This window comes from Phocoena phocoena, chromosome 14 (assembly GCF_963924675.1).
Source record: "Phocoena phocoena chromosome 14, mPhoPho1.1, whole genome shotgun sequence".
NCBI classification, from domain to species: Eukaryota; Metazoa; Chordata; class Mammalia; order Artiodactyla; family Phocoenidae; genus Phocoena; species Phocoena phocoena.
Window position 1 is genome coordinate 82,116,692 of NC_089232.1, and position 26,960 is coordinate 82,143,651.

At 34.4% G+C, this 26,960-nt stretch overlaps 1 protein-coding gene across 1 annotated transcript in view; it reads left to right on the forward strand.

Annotated features, from left to right (window-relative positions):
* Nucleotides 1–26,960, forward strand: part of ROCK2 (Rho associated coiled-coil containing protein kinase 2) — a 125,696-nt gene that overhangs the window by 70,558 nt on the left and 28,178 nt on the right. The window contains exons 5-9 of the mRNA XM_065890863.1: nt 11,000–11,260; nt 19,851–19,995; nt 22,349–22,487; nt 24,578–24,669; nt 25,481–25,640. Of these exons, the coding sequence (XP_065746935.1) occupies nt 11,000–11,260; nt 19,851–19,995; nt 22,349–22,487; nt 24,578–24,669; nt 25,481–25,640 (797 nt within the window). The remainder of the gene's footprint in view (nt 1–10,999; nt 11,261–19,850; nt 19,996–22,348; nt 22,488–24,577; nt 24,670–25,480; nt 25,641–26,960) is intronic.

Genomic DNA, 26,960 nt, shown 5'->3' on the forward strand with positions numbered 1-26,960 from the left:
CACTTGTTTAATCTTCCTAAATAGTATGTTATATAGACATGACATGTAATACTTAATTGTTGTATAAAAGCAAGTATTACTTGCAACTTTCTCTTTTTTAATTCCTTTATAAAGAATTGGATTGATCACCAATATGCCATTGTTCCCCACCTACTCTTTCTCATGATTTACATAATAGGAACAATAATCAGCTTGTCTTGAAGAGGGGGAAAAATTCTACATTAAAGTTTTTGAAAATTCTCATATTACCTATAATGTAACACATTATTGGGATTCCTAATTCAGCCTTTTATTTGACTGTGAAGTAAGGAATTTACTTGGTTACCCAGTAGTACAGGTCACAGAGGAAGGACAGGTTAAATACTTTCTTCTTTCCCTGTATTTACCAGTTTTCAAAATAAGGGATTAGTTTACTTTTATCCTCAAAGGTGACCAATTTTGGGAGAAGTATCAGTTTAAACTCATGGACTTAAAACCTATTTGATGTGTTTCAGTCCTATTCATACTCAAATTGTGACACCTTTAGCAGTGATCATGTTCAGGTTGGCTCTGAGTCCTTTTGACAGAGCCTTAGTTAGTCTTCAATAGCTAGCTTGCCATCTTGATACATAACAGAGTGTTCCAGACCTGTCTTGTACATTTTCTGTCCTTTACATGGAGTTAACCTTGCTTGTAGGTCCATCTTTTGTACATGTGTGAATATTTCTTTAGAATAGATTCCTAGCATTGGAATTGTCAGGACATATGGTGTACACATTGGACATTTTGTTTGATATTGCCAAATTGCCTTGTAAAGAAAGGTTTTTTACAAGTTTATATTACACTCTAATTATCCAGTAGACGTTTTATTTCACAAATTTTTAGCAAATGCTGCATATTGTAATTGTTTTAAATTTTTATTTGTTGCATCCTTGAGAAATAAGATGTTATTGTGTTAAGTTGCATTTTTTTATTATGAGGTTCAGCATATTTCATATGCTTATTAGTAATTTGTATTCCTTCTCTACTGCTTATCCCATTTTCTAATGTGTTATTTAGCTTTTTTAAAATTGGTTTGTTAGAATGTTAATACATTATGGATATTAATCCTTTGTTATATATGTTGGAAATATATTCTCTTGGACTACTACTTGTCTGTTGTTTACTGAGTTTTTAAATTTAGATGTAGTCAAATCTGTAGACTGCATATTTTAATTTTTGCTGGCAACACCATCCCCATCCCTAAGATGGGGAGTTTATAATCCCCAAGATTATAAAAATATTCTCTTACACTTTCTTTAACTTTTTATATTTTTACTTTTTTTGGGGGGATGTTCTAAGTCACTAGGAATTTATTATTTTTATTATGAAGTAGGATTTCTTTTTCCCAAATGAGTAGCCGATTTCCCCAGTGCCATTTGTGGAAAAGCCCATGTTTTCCCCATGAAGTAACTGAAAGGTCCTGTATATCATTCATGTGTATTCATGTATACACATGAATTTCTCTTTTGGACTGTTTGCCATTACTTTGATTTGTTATTGGTTTATACACTAAAATCATTGTTTTAATTTCTGTAGTTTTTCATTTATTTTGGTATCTGGTAGGGCATGTCTCCTCTCATTATTCTCCTTCTATAATAGTTTTTTGGCAGTTCTTAAAATTTTTCTCTATAAAGTTAGAATCAGCCTTTCATTCTGTTAAAAAATACAGTTAAAATTTTGACTTGCATTGCTTTAATTGGTAGGCTTTTTTTGGGGGGGGTTGTTTTTATTATTTTGAACTATTAGGTCTTCCCATAACAATAATAGTATATCTCTTTGTATAGAGATTGATCTTCAGTAAAGCCGTATTACTTTTTTCCCCAAAATAGGATCAGAAGAAACTTATGTATAAGAAAATAATTTTTAAAATATGTAGATATTCAGCATACAGAAAAAAAATAAAATTGGCTCAGTCTTTCAGTGTAGCATTGAATAGTAGAAATTTTTCATCCTTATCTTTTTTTTTTAAACTTCACTGGGTAGAGCTCTGATAGTTAACTATTAAATCTGATGTTTGCTGAAGCTTTCTGGTTAAGACAGTAAAGGATTTGGCCTGCCCATCTGTTCTTAGCTTATCAAATATTTTTTATCAGGAGTAATGTTAAAGTATTTGAAATGTTTCCTTCAGCATCTTTTGAGATGGTTTTCTTGCTTAATCTGTTATTATAGTACACACAAAAAATAAATTTCAGGGTAGTGTAAAATCTAAAGTAAGTGCTATTTGCTGTAATATGATATTTTCAATAGAATACCAAATTTGACTTACTTACATTTTAAGTAATTATCGATCTATTTGCATAAGTGACATATAACCTTTAATTTAATTTAATTTATTTTTAACATAGGCTCTTCTGGTTGGTTTTCATATCATAGTGAGATCACCCTAACAGACACAGTTGAAAAGCACACCACTTTTTTCTGAGCTTTGGTACAGTTTATATAAAGTAGAAACTATTCATTCCATGAGGCTTGTTTGAACTTGCTTGCAAATCTTTCAAGGAAAAATGTCAGTGTATTTAATGATATATTTTTTAATTTTTAAAATTTATCATGATACATTTCAAACATATCCCAAAGAAGAAAGAAAGTATATTGAATCCCCATGTATTGTTCACTCAGCTTCAACAGCAGTCATGGCCAGTCTTGTTTCAGTCACACCAGAAATTGGCAAACTTTTTTTTGTAAAGAGCTAGATAGTAAATATTTTAGGCTTTGTGGCCCAAGAGGCAAAATCAAAGATATTATATAGGTACTTATATAACAAGCAAACAAATTTGTACAAATTTTTTATTGATGAAATTCAAAATATAATAATACAATTGAAAGAATACAGGTCTGTTAGGGAGAAGAATGAAATTATTTTCTGAGGCAATAACAGTTTGCAAAATTGGGGTTCACAATTAGTGTTTCCTATCAAAATCGATTGTAGATGTTCTATTAATACTGATGTATAAAAAGATTTTATGTATTTGTCTTATCAGAAAATATGTTTTCACACAGCTAGTTACTGCTAAATACTATTATCCACCAGCATATGATTTATTTTTTATCAGTAGACTTTATTTTTAAAGACAGTTTTAAAAATTTACAGAAAAATTGAGTAGATAGTAGAGAACTCCCATATACCCCCTGTACCGTTTCCCCTATTATTGACATCTTGCTTTAGTAAGGTACATTGTTACAATGAATGAACCCATATTGATATATTATTAGTAACTAAAGTCCATAATTTATTCAGATTTTTCCTAGTTTTTGCCTAATGTGCTTTTTCTGTTCCAGGATCAACCAGGATAGCATGTTACATTTAGTTATCATATCTTCTTAGGCTCCTCTTGGCTGTGACAGTTTCTGACTTTCCTTGTTTTTGATGACCTTTATAGCTTTGAGAATACTTCTCAGTTTTATTGTAGGCTGTGTATGCTCTGTTACTGGAATTCGATGTTTTCCTCATTATTTAGACCAGGGTTATGGGTTTTTGAGAGAAAAACTACAGAAGTAAAGTGCCATTTTCATCACATCTTATCAAGGGTACATACTAACCTACCATTTGTGACTCTTGGTGTTGACCTTGAGTACGTGGTTTTGATTGAGCATATCTGTCACTTGGAAGGCGTTTATAGAATTCTGTTAAATTCTTCTCTTGATGTTTACCTTTTAGCACTGTCATTCCATGGCAGGTTAATCAATTCCAATTGAAGGTTGGGTAGAAGCTTCTCAGTTGCAAAGTTCAAATGGATTTTTTAATGGATATTTCCTTTGCACTTACATTCATGTCCAAAAAATGCTGTTGGAACTGTGAGACTGTAGTCTGAGATCAGAAAGTATATCCACTGCAAATTTGTGTAGAAATAGAGATCTCATGTATTGTTTTGATTTTGATAGCATGGGAAAGTATATACAGTAGCTTGATGTTAGTTGTCATAAAAATGATTGTGTCATAGAATAAGTTTTACATATAGCGCTGTTTTGCCTTGCCATTTTAGGTCATTTAGGTATTAAGAAACATTATCAAGTTGCAGCTAAAGCTAATTTCCAAAGCTGTTCAGTTCAGTCATAGTGGTTGAGGGTGATTCTTGATCAGACAAATTTCAGTCTCATCTCTGAGCTCAAATAATTGCAGTAGAACCTTACCACTGCTAAGCCATTGAACTGCTGTGTAGCAGGGTTAGTCAGGATATTCAGCTTCTATTTCTGGCAAAAATTCACAGAACTGATGGTGATGGTTAAGTCAACAAGAGCAAATAACACCATCAATACTACTTATTTACTAACACATGAGATTCAAATATATTTTCCACACTGTACCTATTGATCAGTATTACGAAAAATAACCATAGACTTTGAACAGCGTACATTTTCACAAGCTTTGTAAATTTGTCCAACTAAGCCTTTTTCTGTTCCACATATATTTTTACCAGCATCTGTTGTAACACACCTTACCAGGTATTACTTCAGGTTGTACTGAATTAATGTTTGCTCAATTTCTTTTAAAGTATTTTTGTCTGTAGTTGATCCGTGTGGACTGTTCATAGAGGCTAATCCTGTATTCAACTTCAAACTTGGCACCCCTCCAATAAACAGTAACTACTGAATAGTATTAATAATATCTGTTGACTCATCAAGAGTCAAGGAAAAACGCTTGAAATCATTTGTCTTGTTTTAAAATTGGTGATTAATATTGCTCCCAGTATTCTCAACTCTTTGAGCAACTGTTGTTGCTGAAAGATTTCGTCTTAAAGTTGATTTTCTCTAGACGCATTTCTTCAGCTGATGCAAAACCAAGCACAATTTAAGTATTCACCATTGGTAAATAGCTTTTCTTGCTTGTCTAACAAATAAGGCATCTGGAAACTTTCTTTGGTTTCAGTCTTACACACATTTAGCAAATTTTACACACATTTAGCAAATTTTACCATACTTAATTTTAATTTTCTAATTTTGAAGAACTGTTGAAATACTTTTTAATAATACTTATTTTATTGAAACATAGTTGATTTACAATGTTGTGTTAGTTTCTGCTGTACAGCGAAATGATTGAAATACTTTTTGTTCTCTGGCCCAATCTTTTTTTCCCTGCCTTTCTTCTGAGAGATAGCTGCTATCCTAAAATTAATTTATGCCATTCCTGTGTTTAAATTTCTCCCTCCCTCCTTCCCAACTGGATCTTCTACCAACCTTTTAATTTTTCATATGATTGTTGACTGATTCAGGTTTTTTAATTTCTTGAGTTCGTTTATATTTTCTGTGACTCTGTCTTTTTCACTTTTTTGTTGAATGGCATATTTGTAAACTTTTTGGTCTTAATGTGTTTTTCATTTTATTTACAAAATATACCTTTTAGGCTTTCTTTTTAGTTATTTCCTGCTTAAAAATTTTTTTTCTAGCTACTGTTTTCTTTGGGTTTATATTGTTCTTTTCTAGTTTCTTTACCTTCCTGACTTTGTCAGTCCTTATTTTCCAATACAGATATCTCTGTTTGAATATTGGATAATGAGAGGATAAGGAGAGATACCTATAAACTCATTTGAAGTTATGTTTCTCTGAGTTCTGCTTATTTTTTTTAAAAAATGGTTTTATTTGTAACATGCATAGAAAAGTACATAAAAAGCAGCAGAATGATTAATTGCAAAGCAAACACCCATGTATTCACAACTCAGGTCAAAAATAAACATTGCCAGTATGTACTCTGTTAAGTCCCCTTGTGCTCTTTCCCAGTCACTACCTCCATGTGTTCCCCCCAGAATAAACGTTCTTCTGGCTTTATTAGTAATTGTTTCATTGTTTTCTTTCCAGTATACCACCTAAACAAGCACTCAGAAACTATATTTTTCCTGTTTATTGAACTTTATATAAGTGAAACCATTGAATATCTCTTATCCAGGTTACTCCAGTTTATTGGTGAGATTTACTACCTTTTCATAGTTGAATATTCTCTTTTGTGAAATGCCTGTTTAAGTCTCTTGCTCATTTTCCCATTACATTGTCTGTCAATTGATTGAATAAAAAAATTTGTAGGAATTGTTTTTATTTTGGATATAAACCCTGACTAGCTTCTTAGACATGTGGGTTTACAGATTTTACCAAGTTTGAGAAAATTTTGACCATTATTTTCTCAAATATTTTTTCTGTCTCACTTTCCATCCATTTACCCCTCAACCCCTTTCTCAGACTACAGTTACACATATGTAATTTGCTTGATGTTGTCCCATAGGTAACTGATACTGTTTTTTTTCTTTCCTCAGTCTGTTTCTGTTTTTGTTTTTCAGATGTGCTTCATTTTGTATAGTTTTTATGCTATGCTTCAGCAGTCCCCAACCTTTTAGGCACCAGGGACTGGTTTCATGGAAAATAGTTTTTCCACGGATGGGGTGTGGGTGGAGGGGATGGTTCAGGCGGTGCTGCGAGCGACAGGGAGCGGCAGGTGAAGCTTCGCTCACTCACCTGCCTGCCCGCTCACCTCCCGCTATTCGGCCTGGTTCCTAACAGGCCGTGGACTGATAATCAGTCAGTGGCCCGTGGGGGGCAGGGGGACCCCTGCTATGTCTTTAAGTTCACTGATCTTTTTTCTGCAGTGTTCAATCAAACTTTAATCCCATCGCATCTGGCTTTCTTCAGCAAAATTGTTTTGAGATTTATCCGTGATGCGATATATCAGTAGTTCATTTCTTTTTATTGCGTAATGGTATTCCATTGTGTGGATATATGACAGTTTGTTTATCCTGTTCATCTGTTCATAGACATTTGGGTTGTTTCCAGTTTTCGTCTCTTACGAATAATTAAATTGTTTGCGGTCAACTTGTACAATTAAATGATTTTTAGGAAATTTATGGAATTGTGTACCCATCACTAAAACCTGATTTTTAGAATATTTCATCATCCCCAAATGATCAGTTATACCTACTTACAGTCATTTCCCATTCCCCTCCAGTCCCAGGTAACCACAGGTGTGCTTTCTGTCTCCATAATTTGCCTTTTCTGGACATTTCAGAAAAATGGAATCATACAACATGTTGTCTCTTTCCCTTAGTATACTATTTTTGAAGTTCATGCACATTGTAGCATGTCTTATATTTCATTTTTTAGTGCTGAATAGCATAGCGCATTGTATGTGGTTTAATCAACAATGTATTTGGTGTTTGTCCCCAGTTCTTAGCACAAGAGCTTCAGAAGCTCTTGGATTTCCTTAGTGTTAAGAGTGTCTTTGTTATGCTAATGAGACAACTCCTGGTGGCTTTTTGATAACTTTTGGATGAGATGGGGACTGATCATTAGAAAGAATGAGCATGTGATTAGAGGATTGGGACTTTCAGCCTTCCAAACTTTGGGGTACTGGAAGCGGGTTGGAAATTGAGTTTAATCACATGGCCAATGATTTAATTAATCGTGCCTATATAATGAGACCGTAATAAAAGCTGTGGACATTGATACTCAGTGGAGCTTCCTGGTTGGTGAAGACGTTGGTGTACTGGGATGGTGATTCACCCTGATTCCACAAGGAGAAGTTGCAGAAGCTCTGTTCCCTCCCAGACCTCACCTTATGTGTATCCTTTACAGTAAAACTTTGATCATATGTATGGTGCTTTCCTGAATTCTTTGAGTCAACCCAGAGAATTATCGAACCTGAGTGGGTCATGGGAACTCCAGAATTTGAAGTTAGTTGATCAGAAATGCTGGTGGCTTGGGGACTTCCAAAGTACGGAAGCACAGCTGATGTCTGAAGTGAGGGTCTTGTGAAAGACTGGCCTCTTAGCTTGTGGTATGTGATGCTAACTCTAGGTGCTTGGCATCAGAATTGTATACCCAGTTGAGGTGGAAAGAGTATGTGGATATACCCTATTATGTTTGTCCACTTACCATTTGATGGACATTTGAATTGTTTCCACTTTGGGGCTATTATAAATAGTGAATAATGCTGTTGTGAACATTTGCATACAAGTCTTCTGTGGACATACCTCATTTCTTTTGGGTAGGTACCTGGGACTGGAATTCTTAGTTATGTGGGAGATTTATGTTTAACTTTTTAAGAAATTGCCGAACTGTTTCCCAAAGTGGCTGTGCCATTTTACGTTCTTACCAGCATGGATGAGCTCTCAGGTTCTCCATATTCTTGCCAACAGTTGATGTTTTCTGTCGTTTTTATTATGGCCATTCTGGTGGGTATAAAGTGGGATCTCATTGTGGTTTTAATTAGAATTTCCCCAATGACTACCATCTTTTCATGTGCTTATTGACCACTCATATATCTTCTTTGGTGAAATGTCTATTCACATTTTTGCCCTTTAAAAAATTGTTACTTGTCTTATTGTTGAGTTGTAGGAGTCCTTTATGTAGTCTAGGTATTTTATTATATATATCACTTGTTAGTATTTTTTCCAACCTGTGATTTGTCTTTTCATTTTTTAATAGGATTTTTTGAAGCCAGAAAATTCTTATTTTGATCAAATCTTACGTGTCAGTTTTTCATTTTGTCAATTGTGTTTTTGGTGTTAGAAGAAATCGTTGCTTAATCCAAGGTGATAAAAGATTTTTCTCCTATGTTTTTTCATAAGATTTTTCTAGTTTTAACTCTTAAATTTAGTCCTGTGATCTACTTTGAGTTAATTTTTGAGTATGATGTGAAGTAGGGGTCTAAAAATGTTCATATTTTTGTCTTTGAATATCCAATTGTTCAAGCACCATTTATTGAAAAGACTGTTCTTTCACCACTAAATTACTCTGGCACCTTTGTTAAAAAAAAAAACCAAACTCTTGACCTATAGATATACGGGTTATTTCTAGGCTGTCACTTCTGTTCCATCGATCTGTATGTCTGTCCTTATACCATACCAGTACTGTCCTGAAAACATTAGTTTTGTTTTGAATTTTGAAATTGGGAAGTATAAGTGCTCCTGCTTTATTCTGTTGTAAGATAGTTTTGGCTCCTCTGGGTTATTTGCATTTCCATAGAAATTTTATAATCAATTTGTTAATTTCTGGAAAGAAAACTTGCTGGGATATAGAGTTTGCATTGATTCTGTGGATCAATTTGGAGAGAATTGCCATCTTTATACTATTGTCTTTCTATCCAGGAACATGAGTGTCTCTCCATTTGTATACATTTTTCCTTTTATCATTTAGAGTTAATAGCACCACACACACATACACACACACACACACACTTTCTCAATTTGGTAACCAGCCTTATGCCTTTTCGTCCCTTCCTTCCCTGCATCTCACCACCTTCCATTTTAAAATTATTCTGATTTTGGCTTGACTCTCTCAAATAAATATTTAATTTTATGTCAGTAATAAGCTTTTCTGGATTCTTTATTTGTCCCTTTTTCTTATGTCTCTCGTAATTCTCTTACTTGGATTTATTCATTGTGTCAAACTATATCCTTGAACAATTCTTTGAGAAGTGGTTTGTTATCAGATTTCTAAGAATATGAATGATGTAATACATATTTATTTTGCCATCGTATTGATTTTTTTTAAACTGCTGTATTCTAGGATCAAAATTATTTTCCTTCAAAGTTTTGAAGATACAGCTCTGTTTTTTGTATTCTGTGCTGGCTGAGATGTTTGTTGACAATATGATTTACATTTTTGTACATAAGGTACTTTTTGTCTTTGGAAACTTTTAGAATTTTTCTGCTGGATTTCTGAGAGTTTAGCACTGACTGTCTTAGTTTCTCTCTTGTTTCATTTGAGATCTTTCAATCTTAGATTTTTGACTTTATTCATTTCTAGAAGTTTTTGTTTGCTATTTCTTTTTTTCTTTTTCTTCTGGTCTATTTTCTCTCTTCCAGACTGCTTTTAGATGTCAGAGCTTTGCTATCTTTGCTCTGTTTTTCATCTCCGAATCCTTCAGTGTCTTCAGAGAAAGTTACTTTGCTCAGTTTTCAAGCTCTGTAATTTGTTTTTCTCTTATCATCAGTTGTATATTTAATTCCAAAGCTTCAGATTTTTTCCCCATATCATCCTCTTGTTTAATTGATGAGGCTTGTTACTCTTTTGAGGGTATTGATTTTTACATTTTTAAAGCTGTTCTTAGTTTGTCCTATTTTAAGCATTTTCTTGACTGTTAACTTTCTGTTTCTTGAATTGCTTTGCCTCTATTTCATGATACTGATTTTTCTGAAATGTTGATTCTTGGTTTTGTTCTTTTTCCTATCTGTGGAAATCTTTTCTGTTTACATTGGTTGCTTTCAGGAGGGGTGGGACATGTCGTTGGGTGGAATGTACAGATACCTTTCCTTCTGAATTTGTGGTTTCTCTTGTCTCTCCAGGGGATCAGTAGCAACCTAGCTTGGTGTCCTATTTCTCTGGTCCCAGTGCCACTGCTTTAGTCTGAGTGCAAGGTATCACTGCCACTTGCTGTTGATTATGAGCAAGATGATGGGGAAGGGAAGAGAGAAGGCCCAGTTCCAAATGTGGCTACGAATTACTCTTCCCAGTGGTATGGGACTTATTCCCTCTTATATCTACTGAATCTGGCATTTTAGGTTTTTCTAAACCTCTCCTGCTTCCTCAGCTCTCTTCTTTGTGAGTTATGTGCAGTAATTTGTTTTGTTTTCAGAAAGCTGGGCTTTTTTTTTTTATTATCTGTTCTTTTGTCATTCTTTCACCTTTTATGTTCCTCATTCTTAATCTGTTTCTCTTTTAAAATATTTCTATTTAAATAGATTCCTGTATTCTCTGAGAGGGAAAATGATACATTTATGCATATTTTTTTAGTAAGCATGAAGAAGATACCCATATAAAAGCTTTATTTGATAACGGTTTTTCCATTAAAGATGTCCAAATCTAAAATCACAGATTTCCTAAAGTTCAATGCTGTTTTGGTTATACAATAATTTATCTTTTTCAATAGCAGTAATAGCTTTGGGGTTTTGTTCTCTTAATGGTTTTGGTTTTCTTTCTTTCTCTTTCGTTCTTTCATTTCTTTTCTTTTTTTAAATTAAAAAAATTTTTTTTTCCTTCTTGTTTTGTTTTCCAGCTCTTTTGTGCCTTTCAAGATGATAAGTATCTGTACATGGTAATGGAGTACATGCCTGGTGGAGACCTTGTAAACCTTATGAGTAACTATGATGTACCTGAAAAATGGGCCAAATTTTATACTGCTGAAGTTGTTCTTGCTTTGGATGCCATACACTCCATGGGTTTAATTCACAGAGATGTGAAGCCTGACAACATGCTCTTGGATAAACATGGACATCTAAAATTAGCAGATTTTGGCACATGCATGAAGATGGATGAAGTAAGTAACAAGCAAGTAAAAAAAAAAATGGTAGTTTTCTGAGAGACAAAAATAAAGGAACACTTGAAATCTGGACTTCATAGTTTTAAACAAAGATAAATTTAGTTTTGCTAACTGTGTAATGACTCAGACAAGGTAATAAAATATCCAAATCAAAACATTTACTTTACTAATCATTCATATAGTTGTAGAGTACTTTGTAGATTTGGTGAATCCAAGAGAAATAAAAACTCAAATAACTAGTTATCAGATAAATAGTTATCTTCCTCATAGAATCTTGACAAACATTTGCTACCAATCAAAACTAGTTCGTGTGCATATAATGATCTAGTTGAAGAAGTAGGACACAAAATATAAATTAAGGTACATGGGTATTTCTATCATCATTATTATTTCTGTATTTTTCCTTTAATAAAAGAGGTAAGGTAGAAATTTACCAACTCCTACCAACCCCATCTGTATCAACCACATAGAATACACTTGGGGGCAAGTTTATTGTTGAGCTTTTACCTGTTGAACAGTTCGTATTATGATTAATTGATTCAGTAGCATTAACTTCATAGCTAACTATGGTGTTGATTTATTTTTGTTGCGAAATTTATATCCCTTGTCTTTTTTCTCTGTAAGTGTACTGTAATTCCTGGCGGTAATTCCTGGTGGGGAGGGATCATGTTTTATTTCCTATGTATTCTTGTTAATTATCTTGTCAAGATGCTTATTTTGAATTAAGCTGATTTTTCTTTTCTCTTTACTTCTTAACTTATTTATGCCTCCTGTGTGATATTCACTTTTATTGATTGTCCTGCCATCATCAGCGGTCCATAGTCTTCCAAGCTGAGCTCAGATTTTTACCTCCTGTAGAAAGTGCTGCCTGATAACCCTACGCTGACTGATCACTCCCTGTCTTAATTTCCACAATGTTACTTATTTAGAATTTGTGCTGCACTGCACAGGCCACTTTTCTCTACCAGGACTGTATGCCCTGTTTGCCCAGCTAAAACGTAACATCGCTCTGGTTCTTTGGTCTTCTTCATAGAGTATTACTATGTTTGTGTTCTGCATACATTAATGTTTAGTAGGTAGAGTATTTGATTGTACCCAAAGCTCCCTCTTGTGGTGTTTATCATACTACAGTATGAAGTGATTAACAGTGAAAATCATATTTAATGAAAATAAAGCAGAAATAATTTTCTAATAGAACGCTAAACTCTTTAATGTCTCTTATACGTAACGAACGATGTTTACGTGCTGCACATCTATGAGTGTATTCTGATTTTCATTAAATCGGAAACTTGGGAGGGTGCAGAGAAAGCACACCACATGTGTTTAGGATAGGTAAAGGTGGTTAAGGAAAGAAGGTGTAGAGGAACGGAACAGAATATGTGGTTTACAAGATGATTTTATAAGCATGTAAGTGAGTACTAAATTCAGCTATCTAAGTATCTTGTTTCTTTGTAAGGCAAAATAAAAATATGGTATATATAATTTTGTTTACTATTTTTAATTCAGGTACATATGGTTCAGTTAATTATGCTCCTTGGCTCACAGCTTATTGTCATCAGTAGTATACACAAAGGCCCCATCTTGTTTTTTTTTTTAATTATGTTTCCCCCCTTTCAGTTTTTGTCTTATTCTCTTTTCCCCTAATACACAGCCATTGTAATGTGTTTATAAGCTCTTAGAGACTATTAGTATAGTGTACATATGTATAAATAGTATAACGGATTGTCATTTTGTTGTTAACTTTTTTCATGCAACGTTGTTTTATGTCTATTCCTGATATATGTAAAGTAGCTCACTGCTTTTTAGTGTTCCATAGTATCTCTTAATTTTACTTATAATTCCCCCTTGTGTTATTACTGTTTACTTATTATTCCCCCTAAGTCACATCCAGCTCCCTGTTACCAACAGTACCATGTTGAACATTTTCATACATGTCTCGTGTCTGTCTATTCTGACAAGGGTTTCCTCTAAATATAAACCCTAGAAGTGAGAGTACGATCTCAGAGGATACATGAAGTATTACCTGGTCTCCAGAATGGCTGTAAATGTTATAACCTCTTGCTAATAGTGCATGAGAGATCCCGTCTCCCCATATCCTCACTCATCCTTCCTTTTATTCCCTCTCTAAATCTTACCAAATTCCATTGGTGTGCAAAGTAGTATCTTTTAAACTTTTTATTAATCTTAACAGTTGATGTCAAACCTTTCTCCATATACTTCTCAGTCTCCTTTGTGAATTAACCTGTGTTGTGTACTTTTGACCCTTTAAAAATTGGTGGTTTGTTGATGTGCAGGGATTCCTTATATAATCTAGATACTGGTTCAACAGATATCACTAATAATCATCTTCCAGTGTGCTACTCATCTGTATCTTTGTTTGAACAGAAATCCTTAATTATGATGTAGTCAAATATATTTGTTAATATTGAACTTTTAGAATGTTGTTTGTTTTACGCCAAACCCCCATTCCTCCAGTAATATTAATAATGAGAGTAACTATGTAATGTTGAAAAACAAAGGAATTTTTAATTAAAACTATAGTACATAGAATTTATAATTTTGTTATGTTAGTTGTTAATGAGAATAGTGTTATTGCAAGTTTCAGGTTCATCACTTCGTTTGCCTTTGATTATAATTATGGTCTTAGAGCCATTAGAAATGTTCATAGTTTCATTCTTATTCATCTGTATATCTATAGAAGGGATTGACAAACTAGAGCACAGGGCCAAATCTGGCCTGTGGCTTAGTTTTGTATAGTTTCTGTGCTCAAAACGTTTTTTCCATTTTTAAAAACTTGTTTTTAAAAAGAAGATATGCAATAGAAACCCTGTGTATCTCATAAAGCCTAAAATATTTACTGTCTGGCTCTTTATACAAAAAGTTTGCCAACCCTTTATCTGTAATAAAGACAGAGATGCTCGAATTATTTTTTAGCTCTTCTGGCTTCACATAAAACATTATTCCATGGATAAAAGCAAAGTAAAATACAACTATAAAATTATAACCTTATATAAGGACTAAAATTGTTACTATCACTGATAAGAGTAATGCTGTTTCATTAAATTCTGTCATTGATAGATTGCAGGTTACACAGTTTTCTGGGTGTTGTTATCCTTTTTCTCCCTGAAATAAATATCTGGGTGTGAGTGAAAGTCACAGTTAGTATATTTACATCTAGATTATCTCAGTGACAGTCAAGGAGTACTGCTATTTAAAATTACCTGCATTGATCAGATAAGTTGACTATGCCTCCATGCCTGTCATTATGCATTTCATAGCAACCTTTACCTCCTTTTAAGGCACAATTTTGCATTAGTATTTTAAATTACTGAAAATAGTATAAGATTTTATCCATTAATATTCTAGTGTATACCATTGGATTAGATTGAAGCTATAAATTTTTAAAAGCTAACAGGTAAAATGTTAGTGTTCTTAACCCTTCTACAAGTGACATCAGTTTTTAAAATACAGGCATTTCTACTCATGTTTCTGAAAAGCCCTATTTTCTGCAAAATTATACATTTAAAAGGACAGGTTTATGGGAGCAATAGGAATAGACCATTCAAAAGCTATGCAGCTTTGTAACCAGAGCCCAAACGAAAATAATAATTGGTATCCAGGGAGATGATTGGAATAACAGGCAGCTTTGCGCCTGTGTGTGCCGCAAATTGCAGATGGAAATGGAGTTCTGAAGCAACTGGGCTGTCTTCTAGATAGAGCACAAGAAGCAGGACCTTCCACTAGCCAGCAGTCTTACGAGGCAGGGAGGGGACACGCCTCTCTGAGAAAGTAGCCCCTGGTGCAAGTGCTCATTTTTAATTGTTCAAATGGACTGAATATGCTCCAGACTATGTAGTAGTCAAGCTGAAGCTTTCAACGCTTCTGATAATTAAGGATTTCACTTACAGTTTTTCTTTTCCACCCTCACAGGAGGCATTTTTTTTCTTTTCTTTTTATAACTTAAAAAAATTATTTTTAGCTTCGTTGGGTCTTTGTTTCTGCGCAGGCTTTCTCTAGTTGCAGTGAGCAGGGACTACTCTTCTTTGTGCGCGGGCTTCCCATTGCGGTGGCTTCTCTTGTTGCGGAGCACGGGTTCTAGGCGTGCAGGCTTCAGTAGTTGTGGCACAAGGGCTCAGTACTTGTGGCTCGCGGGCTCTAGAGCGCAGGCTCAGTAGTTGTGGTGCACGGGCTTAGTTGCTCCGCAGCATGTGGGATCTTCCCAGACCGCAGCTCGAACCCATGTCTTCTGCGTTGGCAGGCAGATTCTTAACCACTGCACCACCAGGGAAGTCCCAACAGCAGGCATTTTGAATAGTTTCTTAGAGCAACTCCAAGATTTGTGATTGACCCATTTTGTGTTTTCAGTAAATCTCTCGACTTATGATATTTTGTCAGTTATAAAACACTCATGTTTTTAGCAAACACACATTATCTGATCCATTTAAGGTAAAGTACTTTTGAAGAAGCTTTTGAAAATGCATACCTGTTTATGTTGCTCTCCAGCTTGAAACCCTTTAGTAGATTTCTGTCACCTACTGAATAAAGTTCAAACTCCTTAGCTAGTCATATGAAGCCTCTTATGGTGATATGATCCCTGCCTACTTTTTCACCCTCATTCTGTATCATTTGACCTCTTATACCTTGTGGTTCAGAGGTCTTAAATTACATACAGTTCTTTTTATACCATGGTATGTTATGATTCCTGGCCTTCATATATGCTGTTGAATATACTCTGCTTGGCAAATTCCTACTCACACATTGAAAGTCAGTCCAGAGTTTGCTTACCTTGTGAAGGCTTTTTAAGTTGGCTTCTATGTCTTTCCCCAAATGTACCCTTGAGGGAGCATTTCTTTTCTTTTTTCTTCCCTCCCTCCGTCCCTCCCGCCGTCCGTCCCTCCCTCCCTTCCATCTGTTGAACACTTATCTTATATTTTCTCTGTCCCAGGCCTGGAATCAAACACTTCTCCAAGAAGCTCTAATTCCTTTTATTTAAGAATGGTATTTAAAAATCAGTATTTGGGTGCTGGATGTACTCATTGCTCCTGGAGTGTCATTATTTCTAGGCTCTGTCAGTGGATGTGTGTATATTGTATATACCGTGCCTACTAACTCACATGCACACACATGTTCATATTTAATTCTGTACCTGTTTGTATATAAAGTGTATTAAAAATTATGAGTTCATATGATACTTCTGATTCTAGTCCTACACCACAGGGTTCATTCTAGTCTTCCTCCTTTCTGTTTCATGATTACTTCTTTGGATAGTGAGAAAACTGGCTCTCATTATCTACACTACAACTGTTTTCCAAAGTAACCTAGGTCAGTTCTTTAACTCTCTACTCTCTTTGGTGTGGTTATGTTATTAATTTATGAAACAGGTCCATTTCTTTTTTTTACTTTTATTTGCATTTATTTTTTGCAGCATTTATTCCCAGGCCATAAGTTTTTGTTTCTTCAATTTCTTCTGGGATATGTTTTTCTTCTGGGCAACCTCCTCTTCTGGTTTAGGAACAGTCCTTTCTTTTTCAGTAAGGATCATCTCAGTGTGGCAGGGAGAGCTCATGTATGGGTTGATCCAACCATGAGCTCTGTAAGTCCTGCGCCCCATCTTGGGGGCTTTATTCACCTGGATATGCTCAATGACCAGAGAATCTCCATCTAAGCCCTTAAGTTCAGCACTACCCTCTGCATTTTTGAGCATGTACAGTAGAAATTCAGCATTCTTTTTGGGCCACCGACCCTGCGTCCAGCCCCACTGTTTGGCCTGGGGACAACTACCAACTCCACCATTGTAACCACGGAATGGCACACATTGCTTCTTTAAAGTGACGTCCTTCATATACTTGGTGGCTTTTCGGATATGCATACCCTTAATGGCCTGGGCCGTTTCACTAGTGTTCTTAAAGTGAATACGAAGATGTGAACCTCTTGGCTTGCATGATTTTGTGGGGTTTTCTGGGTCAAGTGAATAGCGAACCATTTTTAGAGGTCACCTCAGGCCACTTACTGGAAAAGCCAGGTCCATTTCTTACTGTTTGTATTCTATTTAGAGTTGTCCCACATCTGGTTGATTTTGTTTTTTGGATATGTGAAGCACTCGTCTGGTTTAAGAGTCAGAACTATACAAATTGCATGCTCAGGGAAGGGTCACCCCCTCCTTATCCCACCATCCCATTCCTGTACTTGCTTCTTTCTACCCTTTTCCCACTCACCCCCTGTAGGTAAACCAATCTCTTTAGTTTGTGGTTTAGCCTTCCTGTATTTCTGCATTTTAGGCTTCCTGTATTTCCTACATTTGTAATAGATGTAGATTTTATATTTATATAATTTGAGAACTTCCCCATGAGATAGGTTGTTTTTTTTTTTAAATAAATTTATTTATTTTATTTATTTATTTTTGGCTGCATTGGGTCTTCGTTGCTGCACGTGGGCTTTCTCTAGTTGTGGTGAGCGGGGGCTTCTCTTGTTGCAGAGCACGGACTCTTAGGCACACGGGCTTCAGTAGTTGTGGCTCGCGGGCTCTAGAGCGCAGCCTCAGTAGTTGCGGCGCAAGGGCTTAGCCGCTTCGCGGCATGTGGGATCTTCCCGGACCAGGGCTTGAACCCGTGTCCCCTGCATTGGCAGGCGGACTCCCAACCACTGCACCACCAGGGAAGCCCCCATGAGATAGTTTTTAAATATCTTTCCCAAATGTTTATTTAAAAAAAATTTTAACTCTCAATAGGTGGTTGCCAAAGATGGTGGTTAGAATATTAATTTTCCAAAAACAGAGTACCAGTAACACAGTTTACCTAGTAAAAATTCTTTACTCCTACCAAAGTATTTATTCTACAAGTAATCGGTTATTCAAACTGATCTCCATCTTACCTTTCCCAACTTCATCAGTGTGAAACTTTACATTTAGCTGATTTGGACTTTACTGCATTTCTTCAGTCTGTTTTATATAAAGTCATTCTTGTCCCTTTGTTTTTGCTCTTTTTTCTGTCTAAGCTACCATACCAACCCTCTCTCCTCTGAAGTCTAACTTGTCCGCCAATTCTTTTTTGTATCTTATCCTTTGCTCTCCTTCTTCTGAACCTTTGAGTGCTAAATAATTTTTCTTTTAGTGGCACTTTTGTGTCTGGCCAGGTTTTAGCTCTTAAGTCTCACAAGATTCATTTTTTTGAAGTTAATTTATATGGATACATGTGAAATAAAGAGATTTTATTTACCCTAGTAAGTCTCTATGAATTTTTCCTTCAGTAGAAGTCTAAAATGTAGGATAGTTAATGATAAAAATTAATTTTATACACTGCCTTTTGTAGTCAGGCACTGTCATCTTCATTTTTTATCCTAAGTGATAACCCTTACAGAGTATTACCATCATAATTTGCTCAATTATTTCCAAATGTTTTATTTTATTAATTTATATTCAAACTAAAATGACCTCTATTTGCTGAATACTTGGGAAAATAAAATCATTGAGTTATTTCTGCTGATTTGAGGAAAGAAAAGATTGCTTCTAAAATTAATCTCTCATGTTTAATATACATTTTATTGCATTTAAATAAAAACATTTATATAAATCATGTTTATAAAATACATTGAACTTCCTTTTTCCAAGGTGGTTATAATACTTAGTATTTTGGTAGTTGTATAGCTTCGTTTTAAGGAACGTAGGTGACACACTTTTTAACCAGGCAGGTAAAGGAAATGAAGGGCATTTAAGTTAATCTGTAAAGTCTTTGCATGTTTGTACATAGCTGGAGGTGAACAGGTACTATTTAGGATCACACTACTGTATACTGTCGTGATTTAATCTTGCAGCATATACACAAACATACACAAACACATACATGCTGCAAAATACACACACGTAGATAATATCTACAGTGGTTCTTGTCCTTGTCAAAAAGACATAAGATAGGGATTATCTTACTACCCACTGAAACTAAACACAGAAAAAGGTGTTTTTAATCATTTTGCCAAATATCTTGATACCACAGCTCCACATTTCTAAACATGCAGCTTGGAGGTGTAGCTTTCAAACTATAAAGATCTTTTGATTTAAACATTTGATCTATTTCCCCCCATTTTTTTCTTTGTATAATAAGAACTATTTTTTAATACAATCTCCAAAACTGGGGCCTTTGTAATTTTCATTACTGCAGTTTCTTTGGAAATATCAAAGTTTTCTTTCTCTAATGATTCTTTTCTTTTCCCCGGGTCAGGTGCCTTAAGACCACATTTTGTACTTCTCTTGTAACTCCTTCATGGTGTAAGAAAAAGAAACAAAAGATGTTGATTTGCATGGAATTCCCATGAAGTTAACCACCTTTTTCTTCTTTCATTGATGAAGCCTCCTGTATTTTAGAGTTGGAAAATTATCCCTGATCTCCCATAATCCAGACATTTTTATGCATTTCATAATGCATTTATCCCCTGTCCTCCCAAAGCCATGTCAGCAATGAAGGTTTCTTGGTAGCCATGTGTAGTCACTGTATATTTAATAATAATTAATGAATTAGTTGCGCTTATGTGTGTGTGTGTTCATAGACATTTTATATACATTTTTTCTCTCTCTCTCTCTCTGCACTTTACCCAGACAGGCATGGTGCATTGTGATACAGCAGTTGGAACACCTGATTATATATCACCTGAGGTCCTGAAATCACAAGGGGGTGATGGTTACTATGGGCGAGAATGTGATTGGTGGTCTGTGGGTGTTTTCCTTTTTGAGATGCTGGTGGGTAAGTAAATTGTTCTTTTTTCAAAACCCATCTCATAACACTTTAGTTCTAAGTCAAGAATGTGAGACTATAAAAAAATGAATTGCTTGTGTTCTAGGGAAAAAGTAGTATTTCTGAAAACTGAATTAGTAGTGTCTGATATGACAGATGATTGATTGGAAAATTAAAACCAATCCTCATTCTGGCACAGTAATGGAGTAGAATATGAAAGGAATTGAAAGTCTACTGCTAGGAAATATTCCTCCAATAGACCTTTTGTATTAAGAAAATATTAGAACAAGAAGCAAGTTTATAGTTGCAATGGGCCTTCATTCTAAGATTTTCTTAATCAGGAGTATTTGTTGTAAATATTTAAATTATAAGGCTGGTATTCTAATTATAATAAGGAACTGAAAGTACTCAGTTTATGTAATTAATTTTTGTACACTGTGTTTCTTATATTTATTACTTGTATATATATTTGGTTTGTAGTTCTAGTCAAATAAATCATAAATATAGTTATTGACCATTTGACTATCAAGATAAATATATTTTATAATAATATTTCAGTCTCAGTAAACTCAGAGGCAAATTAAATAATTTCTTTTACTTTGACCAGATCAAAATTTGAAAGATTCAAGTATTTCAAAACTTTTCTTTACATCATAGATTTCATTTTTAAGAGTTCCTATTCCTAAGTACTAGGGTCACAAAAATATCTTCTGGCCAAGGAAGCCAGTGGCTGACTCCCCTGGTTTCAGGTTGAGGGAGATGTAGCAAAATTCTTTAAGAGTCAAATGTGTTAAGGCTAATAGCGTTATATGAAATGACTTTAGAATTGAAAATTTAGTTTTAGAAGTTGGGGAATTTATTTTCTAGAAGATGACTAAAAGAAATTAGTAGTGGAAATCTGTAAAATCTGTATAGTAACTGAGTATGTTTATTGCTAAAAAAAAAATCAGTACGAATTTAAATAACGATTAGTCATGGAACTTTTTTGTGGTTAAAGTGCCTTCTCTTGATGACCATATGTGTATGTGTAGCACTGATCTTGCTATGCGTAGTCTCATGTCCTTCTGTAACCTACTTTGTTTTGGGCCTTTGTTTTTGTAGTGGGTCTCTTTGTACACACTGTATGTTCTCAGGTAGCTATCTATTCTCCCCACCTCTAGGCCCTATCTGATGATTCAATGGGTGTGTCTTGTAATCTTTTGAAAGTAGAATATATTCCATCATTTGCCTAGACTCTCCCAGGGGGTTAAAAAATAATATACTTTGGAGGAAGTCACCAGGGTTTGAAGAGACCATTTAAATTCCTGCTGCTGTTTTCAGCTCTGAGAGCTGAATTTAATGAGTTTGAATGGCACTAATTTGCAGTATTCTGAGCCTGCTCTGGTGCTTGCTCATCAGGTTGGTTGACTGGACTTCAATTAAAGGAGTCTACTGCAGTTAAAAGTTGCACTAGAAAAATCTTGAATTCAAAACTCTCCTCTGCCACCCTTGGAAAGCAAAAACTATCTACCTGAACACTCCTTTTTGGCTGATTTGGGGAAGTCTGATTTGTATTAAGGTGACTTGTGGTTGAGGCATACTGGCAGGGCCTTTAACTCTTGTGGCTTTAGATGAATACTGGCCAAGATGATGCCGTGAACATTTTCTGTCTTTACACTTGCTTCAATGCCTATTTATCACAGTCATCAGTCAGCAGGAACACTGCATTAGGAGGCTGTTTCTGCCGTTTTCAACTCTAGCTGTGTGTCATCTTAGGCAAATCACACGTCATCTGTCTGGGCCTGGCTTCCTCGTATGTAAAACAATAGGGCTGATCTAACTCATAGAGCTGCACTGTCCAGTCTCTCATGATGAAAGTGGTTTACGTCTGCACTGTTTAGTGCGGTAGGCACCTGCCATATCGAGCACTTGAAATATGGCTAGTGTGACTAGGGAACCGAATTTTTCATTTTATTTATTGTAATTAATTTAACTTTAAAGTGCCAATTGTAGCTAGTGACTATTGTATTGTATAACATAAAAGGCTGATTTAACTTAAGCACTAACTGATCTGATCCCACCTAGTAATCTTTTAAATTATCCAGTAAATTGGTTTTTTTTCCCATTATGTATTTAAAAACCCAACAAATTCTACAGTTAGTATTGATTTTATTTTGCTCTTAAAAGTTCATGGTTCATTGGTATGATTATAATTTAAATATATTCTTGGTGTGCGCCTGTTTGTTTTGACTGAGATTCCTGGCCCGTAGACCTTTTCGTTCTTCCATGCATGTGACAAATTTAAACTTAACATGTTTAAATATTAGGTGAAAAATGTTTAATTTGCATTCTCTGTTACACTCTTTTTTTCTTGGAACTTTAGGGGATACTCCATTTTATGCAGATTCACTGGTAGGAACATATAGCAAAATTATGGATCATAAAAACTCACTATGTTTCCCTGAAGATGCAGAAATTTCTAAACATGCGAAGAATCTCATCTGTGCCTTCCTAACAGATAGGTAATACACATTGAATTTCTTTATAGAGAATCCTTTTAACTTCTGGATTTGTAGAAATGAAAGCATACCTAACTCTTATTTACATATAAAATCAATCTTTTTATCCAAATTGCATTTAATTCTGGTTTAGCCTTTTCCTACTGCTAAGCCTGGTGTTGGGTTACCCGTGTCATTTTGTACGTGCAGCCTAATGGTAATCTAACTCTAATCTAACCCTCATGTCTAAAAAGGAAGAAATCAGAACTCGGTAAAATAATGCATTTCAGAGAAATAGAACTTCTGTATTATTCATATTTTATCCTCTAAGGTGATTTAAGCCGTACTGCTCTTGATTGTACAACTTTTGAGAAGAGAACATTTTTGGGCAGATAAATACTCAAAAGTTAATAATCTTAAAAACTATCTGTGTTTGATTTGAGAGTGCCTCCTTCCCAACCGTTTTTAATTTGCATTTGAATATGAGCAAGTCCATCATGGAAATTCTATATTTCTTGAAACAAACTAGATGAACATTGTTGTGAAAACCTGCCTTAAAAAGAGAAGCTAGAAAACTATTTGAAGTTTCTTCCTTGCCCTCTCTATTCTGTTCTTTTCTGGTTTCCCATTTTATATTTGTAATAGGAGTCATCCTATTAAAGGACTAACACATATAAGTGGGTGCTTCCACCTCAGTCCAGACTTACCTCACTAGCCTTATGATTTTAGGAAAATTATTTTACTTGTTGGGGAAGTAATTTTACTCATCCTTAAAATGATGGGATCAGATTAGATGGTAACTAAGAACATTTCTTGCCCTAAGATGCTGTGATTCCTCAGCACACCTTATTGTTGCCTGTTAGCCAGTTGCTGTTAGAACCAGTACTGCAGTGACTATCCTTATACATTTATCTTTGCATGCGTTTTGTAGGATAAAATCTTAAAGGTGGAATTCTAGGAGATACATTTTAAAATTGACCTACTTGAGTTACAAATTTGACCCCCAGAGAAGCCACATCAGGGTATATTTCCATTATTAATAGTTGTTTCCCTCATTCTTGTCAAACTAAGTATTTGAATTATTTTTTTTCATACAAAGAAAGAAAATTATATTTTTCCTCATTAGACAGCTTAATCATTTTTATATGTTTATCAATCATTTGTACAATAAAACTTTGATTGTTAATTACATGATTAATGAATAATAATACATGGTGATAAACTCAAAATAATGTTTGATTTGAGGACTAGATGGAGTTGATGGGAATGACCATAATTTGTGCTGAAGGGTAAAATATAAAGCAGGATACAGCATATGCTAATGAAAGGAGTACCATTCATGAAATATTTGCCGTAGCAATTTATGGGGAGGTGTGGTTGCAGTCTAAGTAATGATTGTAGGTGGAGAAAAGGTAGTTTGAAAAGAATTTAATGCCATCAGTGTGGCTAAGAGCACTTCCTTCTAAACTTTACAGCTTTTTTTGTTTATATTAAACATAGCTCCAGGGACATATAAAAAATGTTTTTTATTTCCATATAGTCTTCACTGAAGACTCAACATGTCAAAAAATGAAATTATTAGTAACATTTTTTTGTATTCAGAATGATAATTTTAATATAAATGTAATATATATTTAACAATTTATATTTTATATAGATGTAGATATATCCAGAGTAAACATGGATAGCTTCAAACGTAATATGTGAGTTCTTTTTAAGAAAGGAGGAGGATTTTTTATAATAACGTTTATTAGAAAGGTTTTAAAAAACTCTTCTATGCCAAAAGTTAAATCTCCATCCATTTTACCCCCTAAAGTTGGTCACGTGGTTTTGGCACATGCAGATGATTTTTTTCATTGAAAATCTCGTACTTTCATTTGACACAAAACAGGTGGAAACATATTTCCCTTTCCATGGCATTTACTATCTAGAGCAATCATATACTATAAAATTAGATTGCTTATTTTTGAGCAACATTTAAGCTGAAGCTTTTAATAAAGATATCTTAAACTCATTTCTGATCCTTATTTTGATCCTTGTTGAGATAAGAGTTAATATTTTTGTATTTATATAATGTTACTCTTTATAATACAATTTTTAACTGCATTGTTTAGGGAGGTACGACTTGGAAGAAATGGGGTAGAAGAAATCAAACAACATCCTTTCTTTAAGAATGATCAATGGAATTGGGATAACATAAGAGAGAGTAAGTCAATAAATTTAAATATTTCCACTTCATCACATTTTAAATCTCATAAATTGATTCCTCTTCTGAATTAATAAACATCTCTGTACACTTAATGCTAACTAATTTTTAAATTGAGAGGTTTCATTTCAATTTGTTCTGAAGCAGTACTTATAACTAAATTAATATTACCTCAGTATCTTAGCAAACTAATATGTCTTTCTTTCCCAGTGCTTTTATGATAAACATAGGTTTCTTAATTTGTTAAGCTAAGTTTTATGGATCTCAGTAATTTTCAGAATTGGGGAAATATAATTCTTTAATTCAGTTGTTTGAATTAATAAATCAGTAATTAGTTACTTATGGAGACCATACTCTGGTGAATACTAGGGTAAGCATAATGATTCATTTAAACTTCATGTATGTTTAACATTAATTCATTTGAAGAGTAAGAAATATTTCTACTTAAAGAATGTAGAAAACTGAAGACTAAAGAACGTATAGGCAAGTTATTGCTGCTTGTAATTTTAACACGTAGAATAATATCATCCTGCTTTCCTTGTTTGATTGATTTATCTATATTTAAAACCAATCTAATATAATAATAAAACATAAAATTTCAGTTCTTTGAAATGATAAAATCTGTTACTAAAATGTTCTATAGTAAATCATAATAATATAGTACTGTTAATGAATCAATATATAATATGTTAATATTTATATAACATATTAATAATATATAATTACTAATATAAAACAAAACAGGGGTCATTTATATAATTTTAAATCAGATATATTATTATTAAATAACTTGTTTCTTTTCTTTTAATAGCGGCAGCTCCTGTGGTACCTGAACTCAGCAGTGACATAGACAGCAGCAATTTTGATGACATTGAAGATGATAAAGGAGATGTAGAAACCTTCCCAATTCCTAAAGCTTTTGTGGGAAATCAGCTGCCTTTTATAGGATTTACCTACTATAGAGAAAATTTGTATGTGATTTGTTCGTTACATTTTTATTGTTTTCAGCATCTAGCTATAAAGAGTTGTCTTACTTCGAGACTGAATTATAGAAGATAAAGTGTTAATTTGTTTTAAACTGAGTTTTTTCATAGAATATTATATGATATTCATTTGCAAATGAATGTAAGGCAATGTTCTGTGTTCTTTGGGGGATATAGAGTAAGACCAAACACCTGCTTTTGAAGGAGCTTGTCAACTAATAAGGGATATAGGAGAATTATATAGTCATAATAAAAGGTAGAATGTGATATTTGCCTTAAGAAACGTACCAAAAAGATATGAGATGGTTCAGAAGAAAAATAAAAGTCACATCTCTTTGGGACGAGGGTAGGGGAAAGTCAGGTAAGACCTCAGGGAAGAGGTAGCATCTTAGCCAAGTCTAAAGTTAAGAAAGGGTTTTGAATGGCTGAGATGTAAGGAGGTTAGGTGAGTATAGTGGGGAGGTGAATAGTGGAAGGAAAAGTTTGGAATGTAAGCATACTTTGGGAGCAGAGTAGTATAGTCCAGTAGGGTTCAAACAGAGGGTATATATATATATATATATATATATATATATATATCACTGTATCATGACCATTTGGAGGATTTAATGAAACTGTGATTTTCTTGCCTGTAATCCCTCCATGTAGTGCAGAGCCTGGCACAAGATCATTCAATACATATTGGTCAACTGGAGTGATTATTGGGTATAAAATTAGAAAATAGACTGGAGTTGGAGTTTAGGGGAAGCATAATGCAACAGATGATTGTTGTGTGCTGTGCTAAGGGACTTTTGACTTTGACAGGCAGTAAAGAGCCACTGAAAACTGTTCAATAGTTGAATGAAGTATTAAAGATGTTTGAGAAACATATATTTGAGAAATTTTTGGTATTTCCATGTGTGTAATGGTTGGGGTGATCAACCATTACAGTTTCCCCAGGACTGAGGGGTTTCCTGGGATGTGGTGTGGGACTTCCATGCTAAAACCAGGAAAATCCCAGGCAAACCAGCATGAATTGTCATCCTGCTAAGGACAGTGTTCTGAAAACTACTGTAATGCTGACTAAATTGAGGATATCAGTGCCAGGAGAAACCCAAGCATGTTTATACACAGTGAGGAAGGACCCAGTTAAGCGAGAAATGAACAGTTAAATAGAAGTGATGATTTGTGTATTAAGACCTGGAGATCAAGAGATGTTATTTTTGAAAAGGAGGAGAGCTGTCTCTTTCCAGAAGATTTCTAGAAAAGAAGAATAAGATAGTTACAGGAACTCAAAATGAGATGAATAGGGAGAAAAATGTAGTGCTA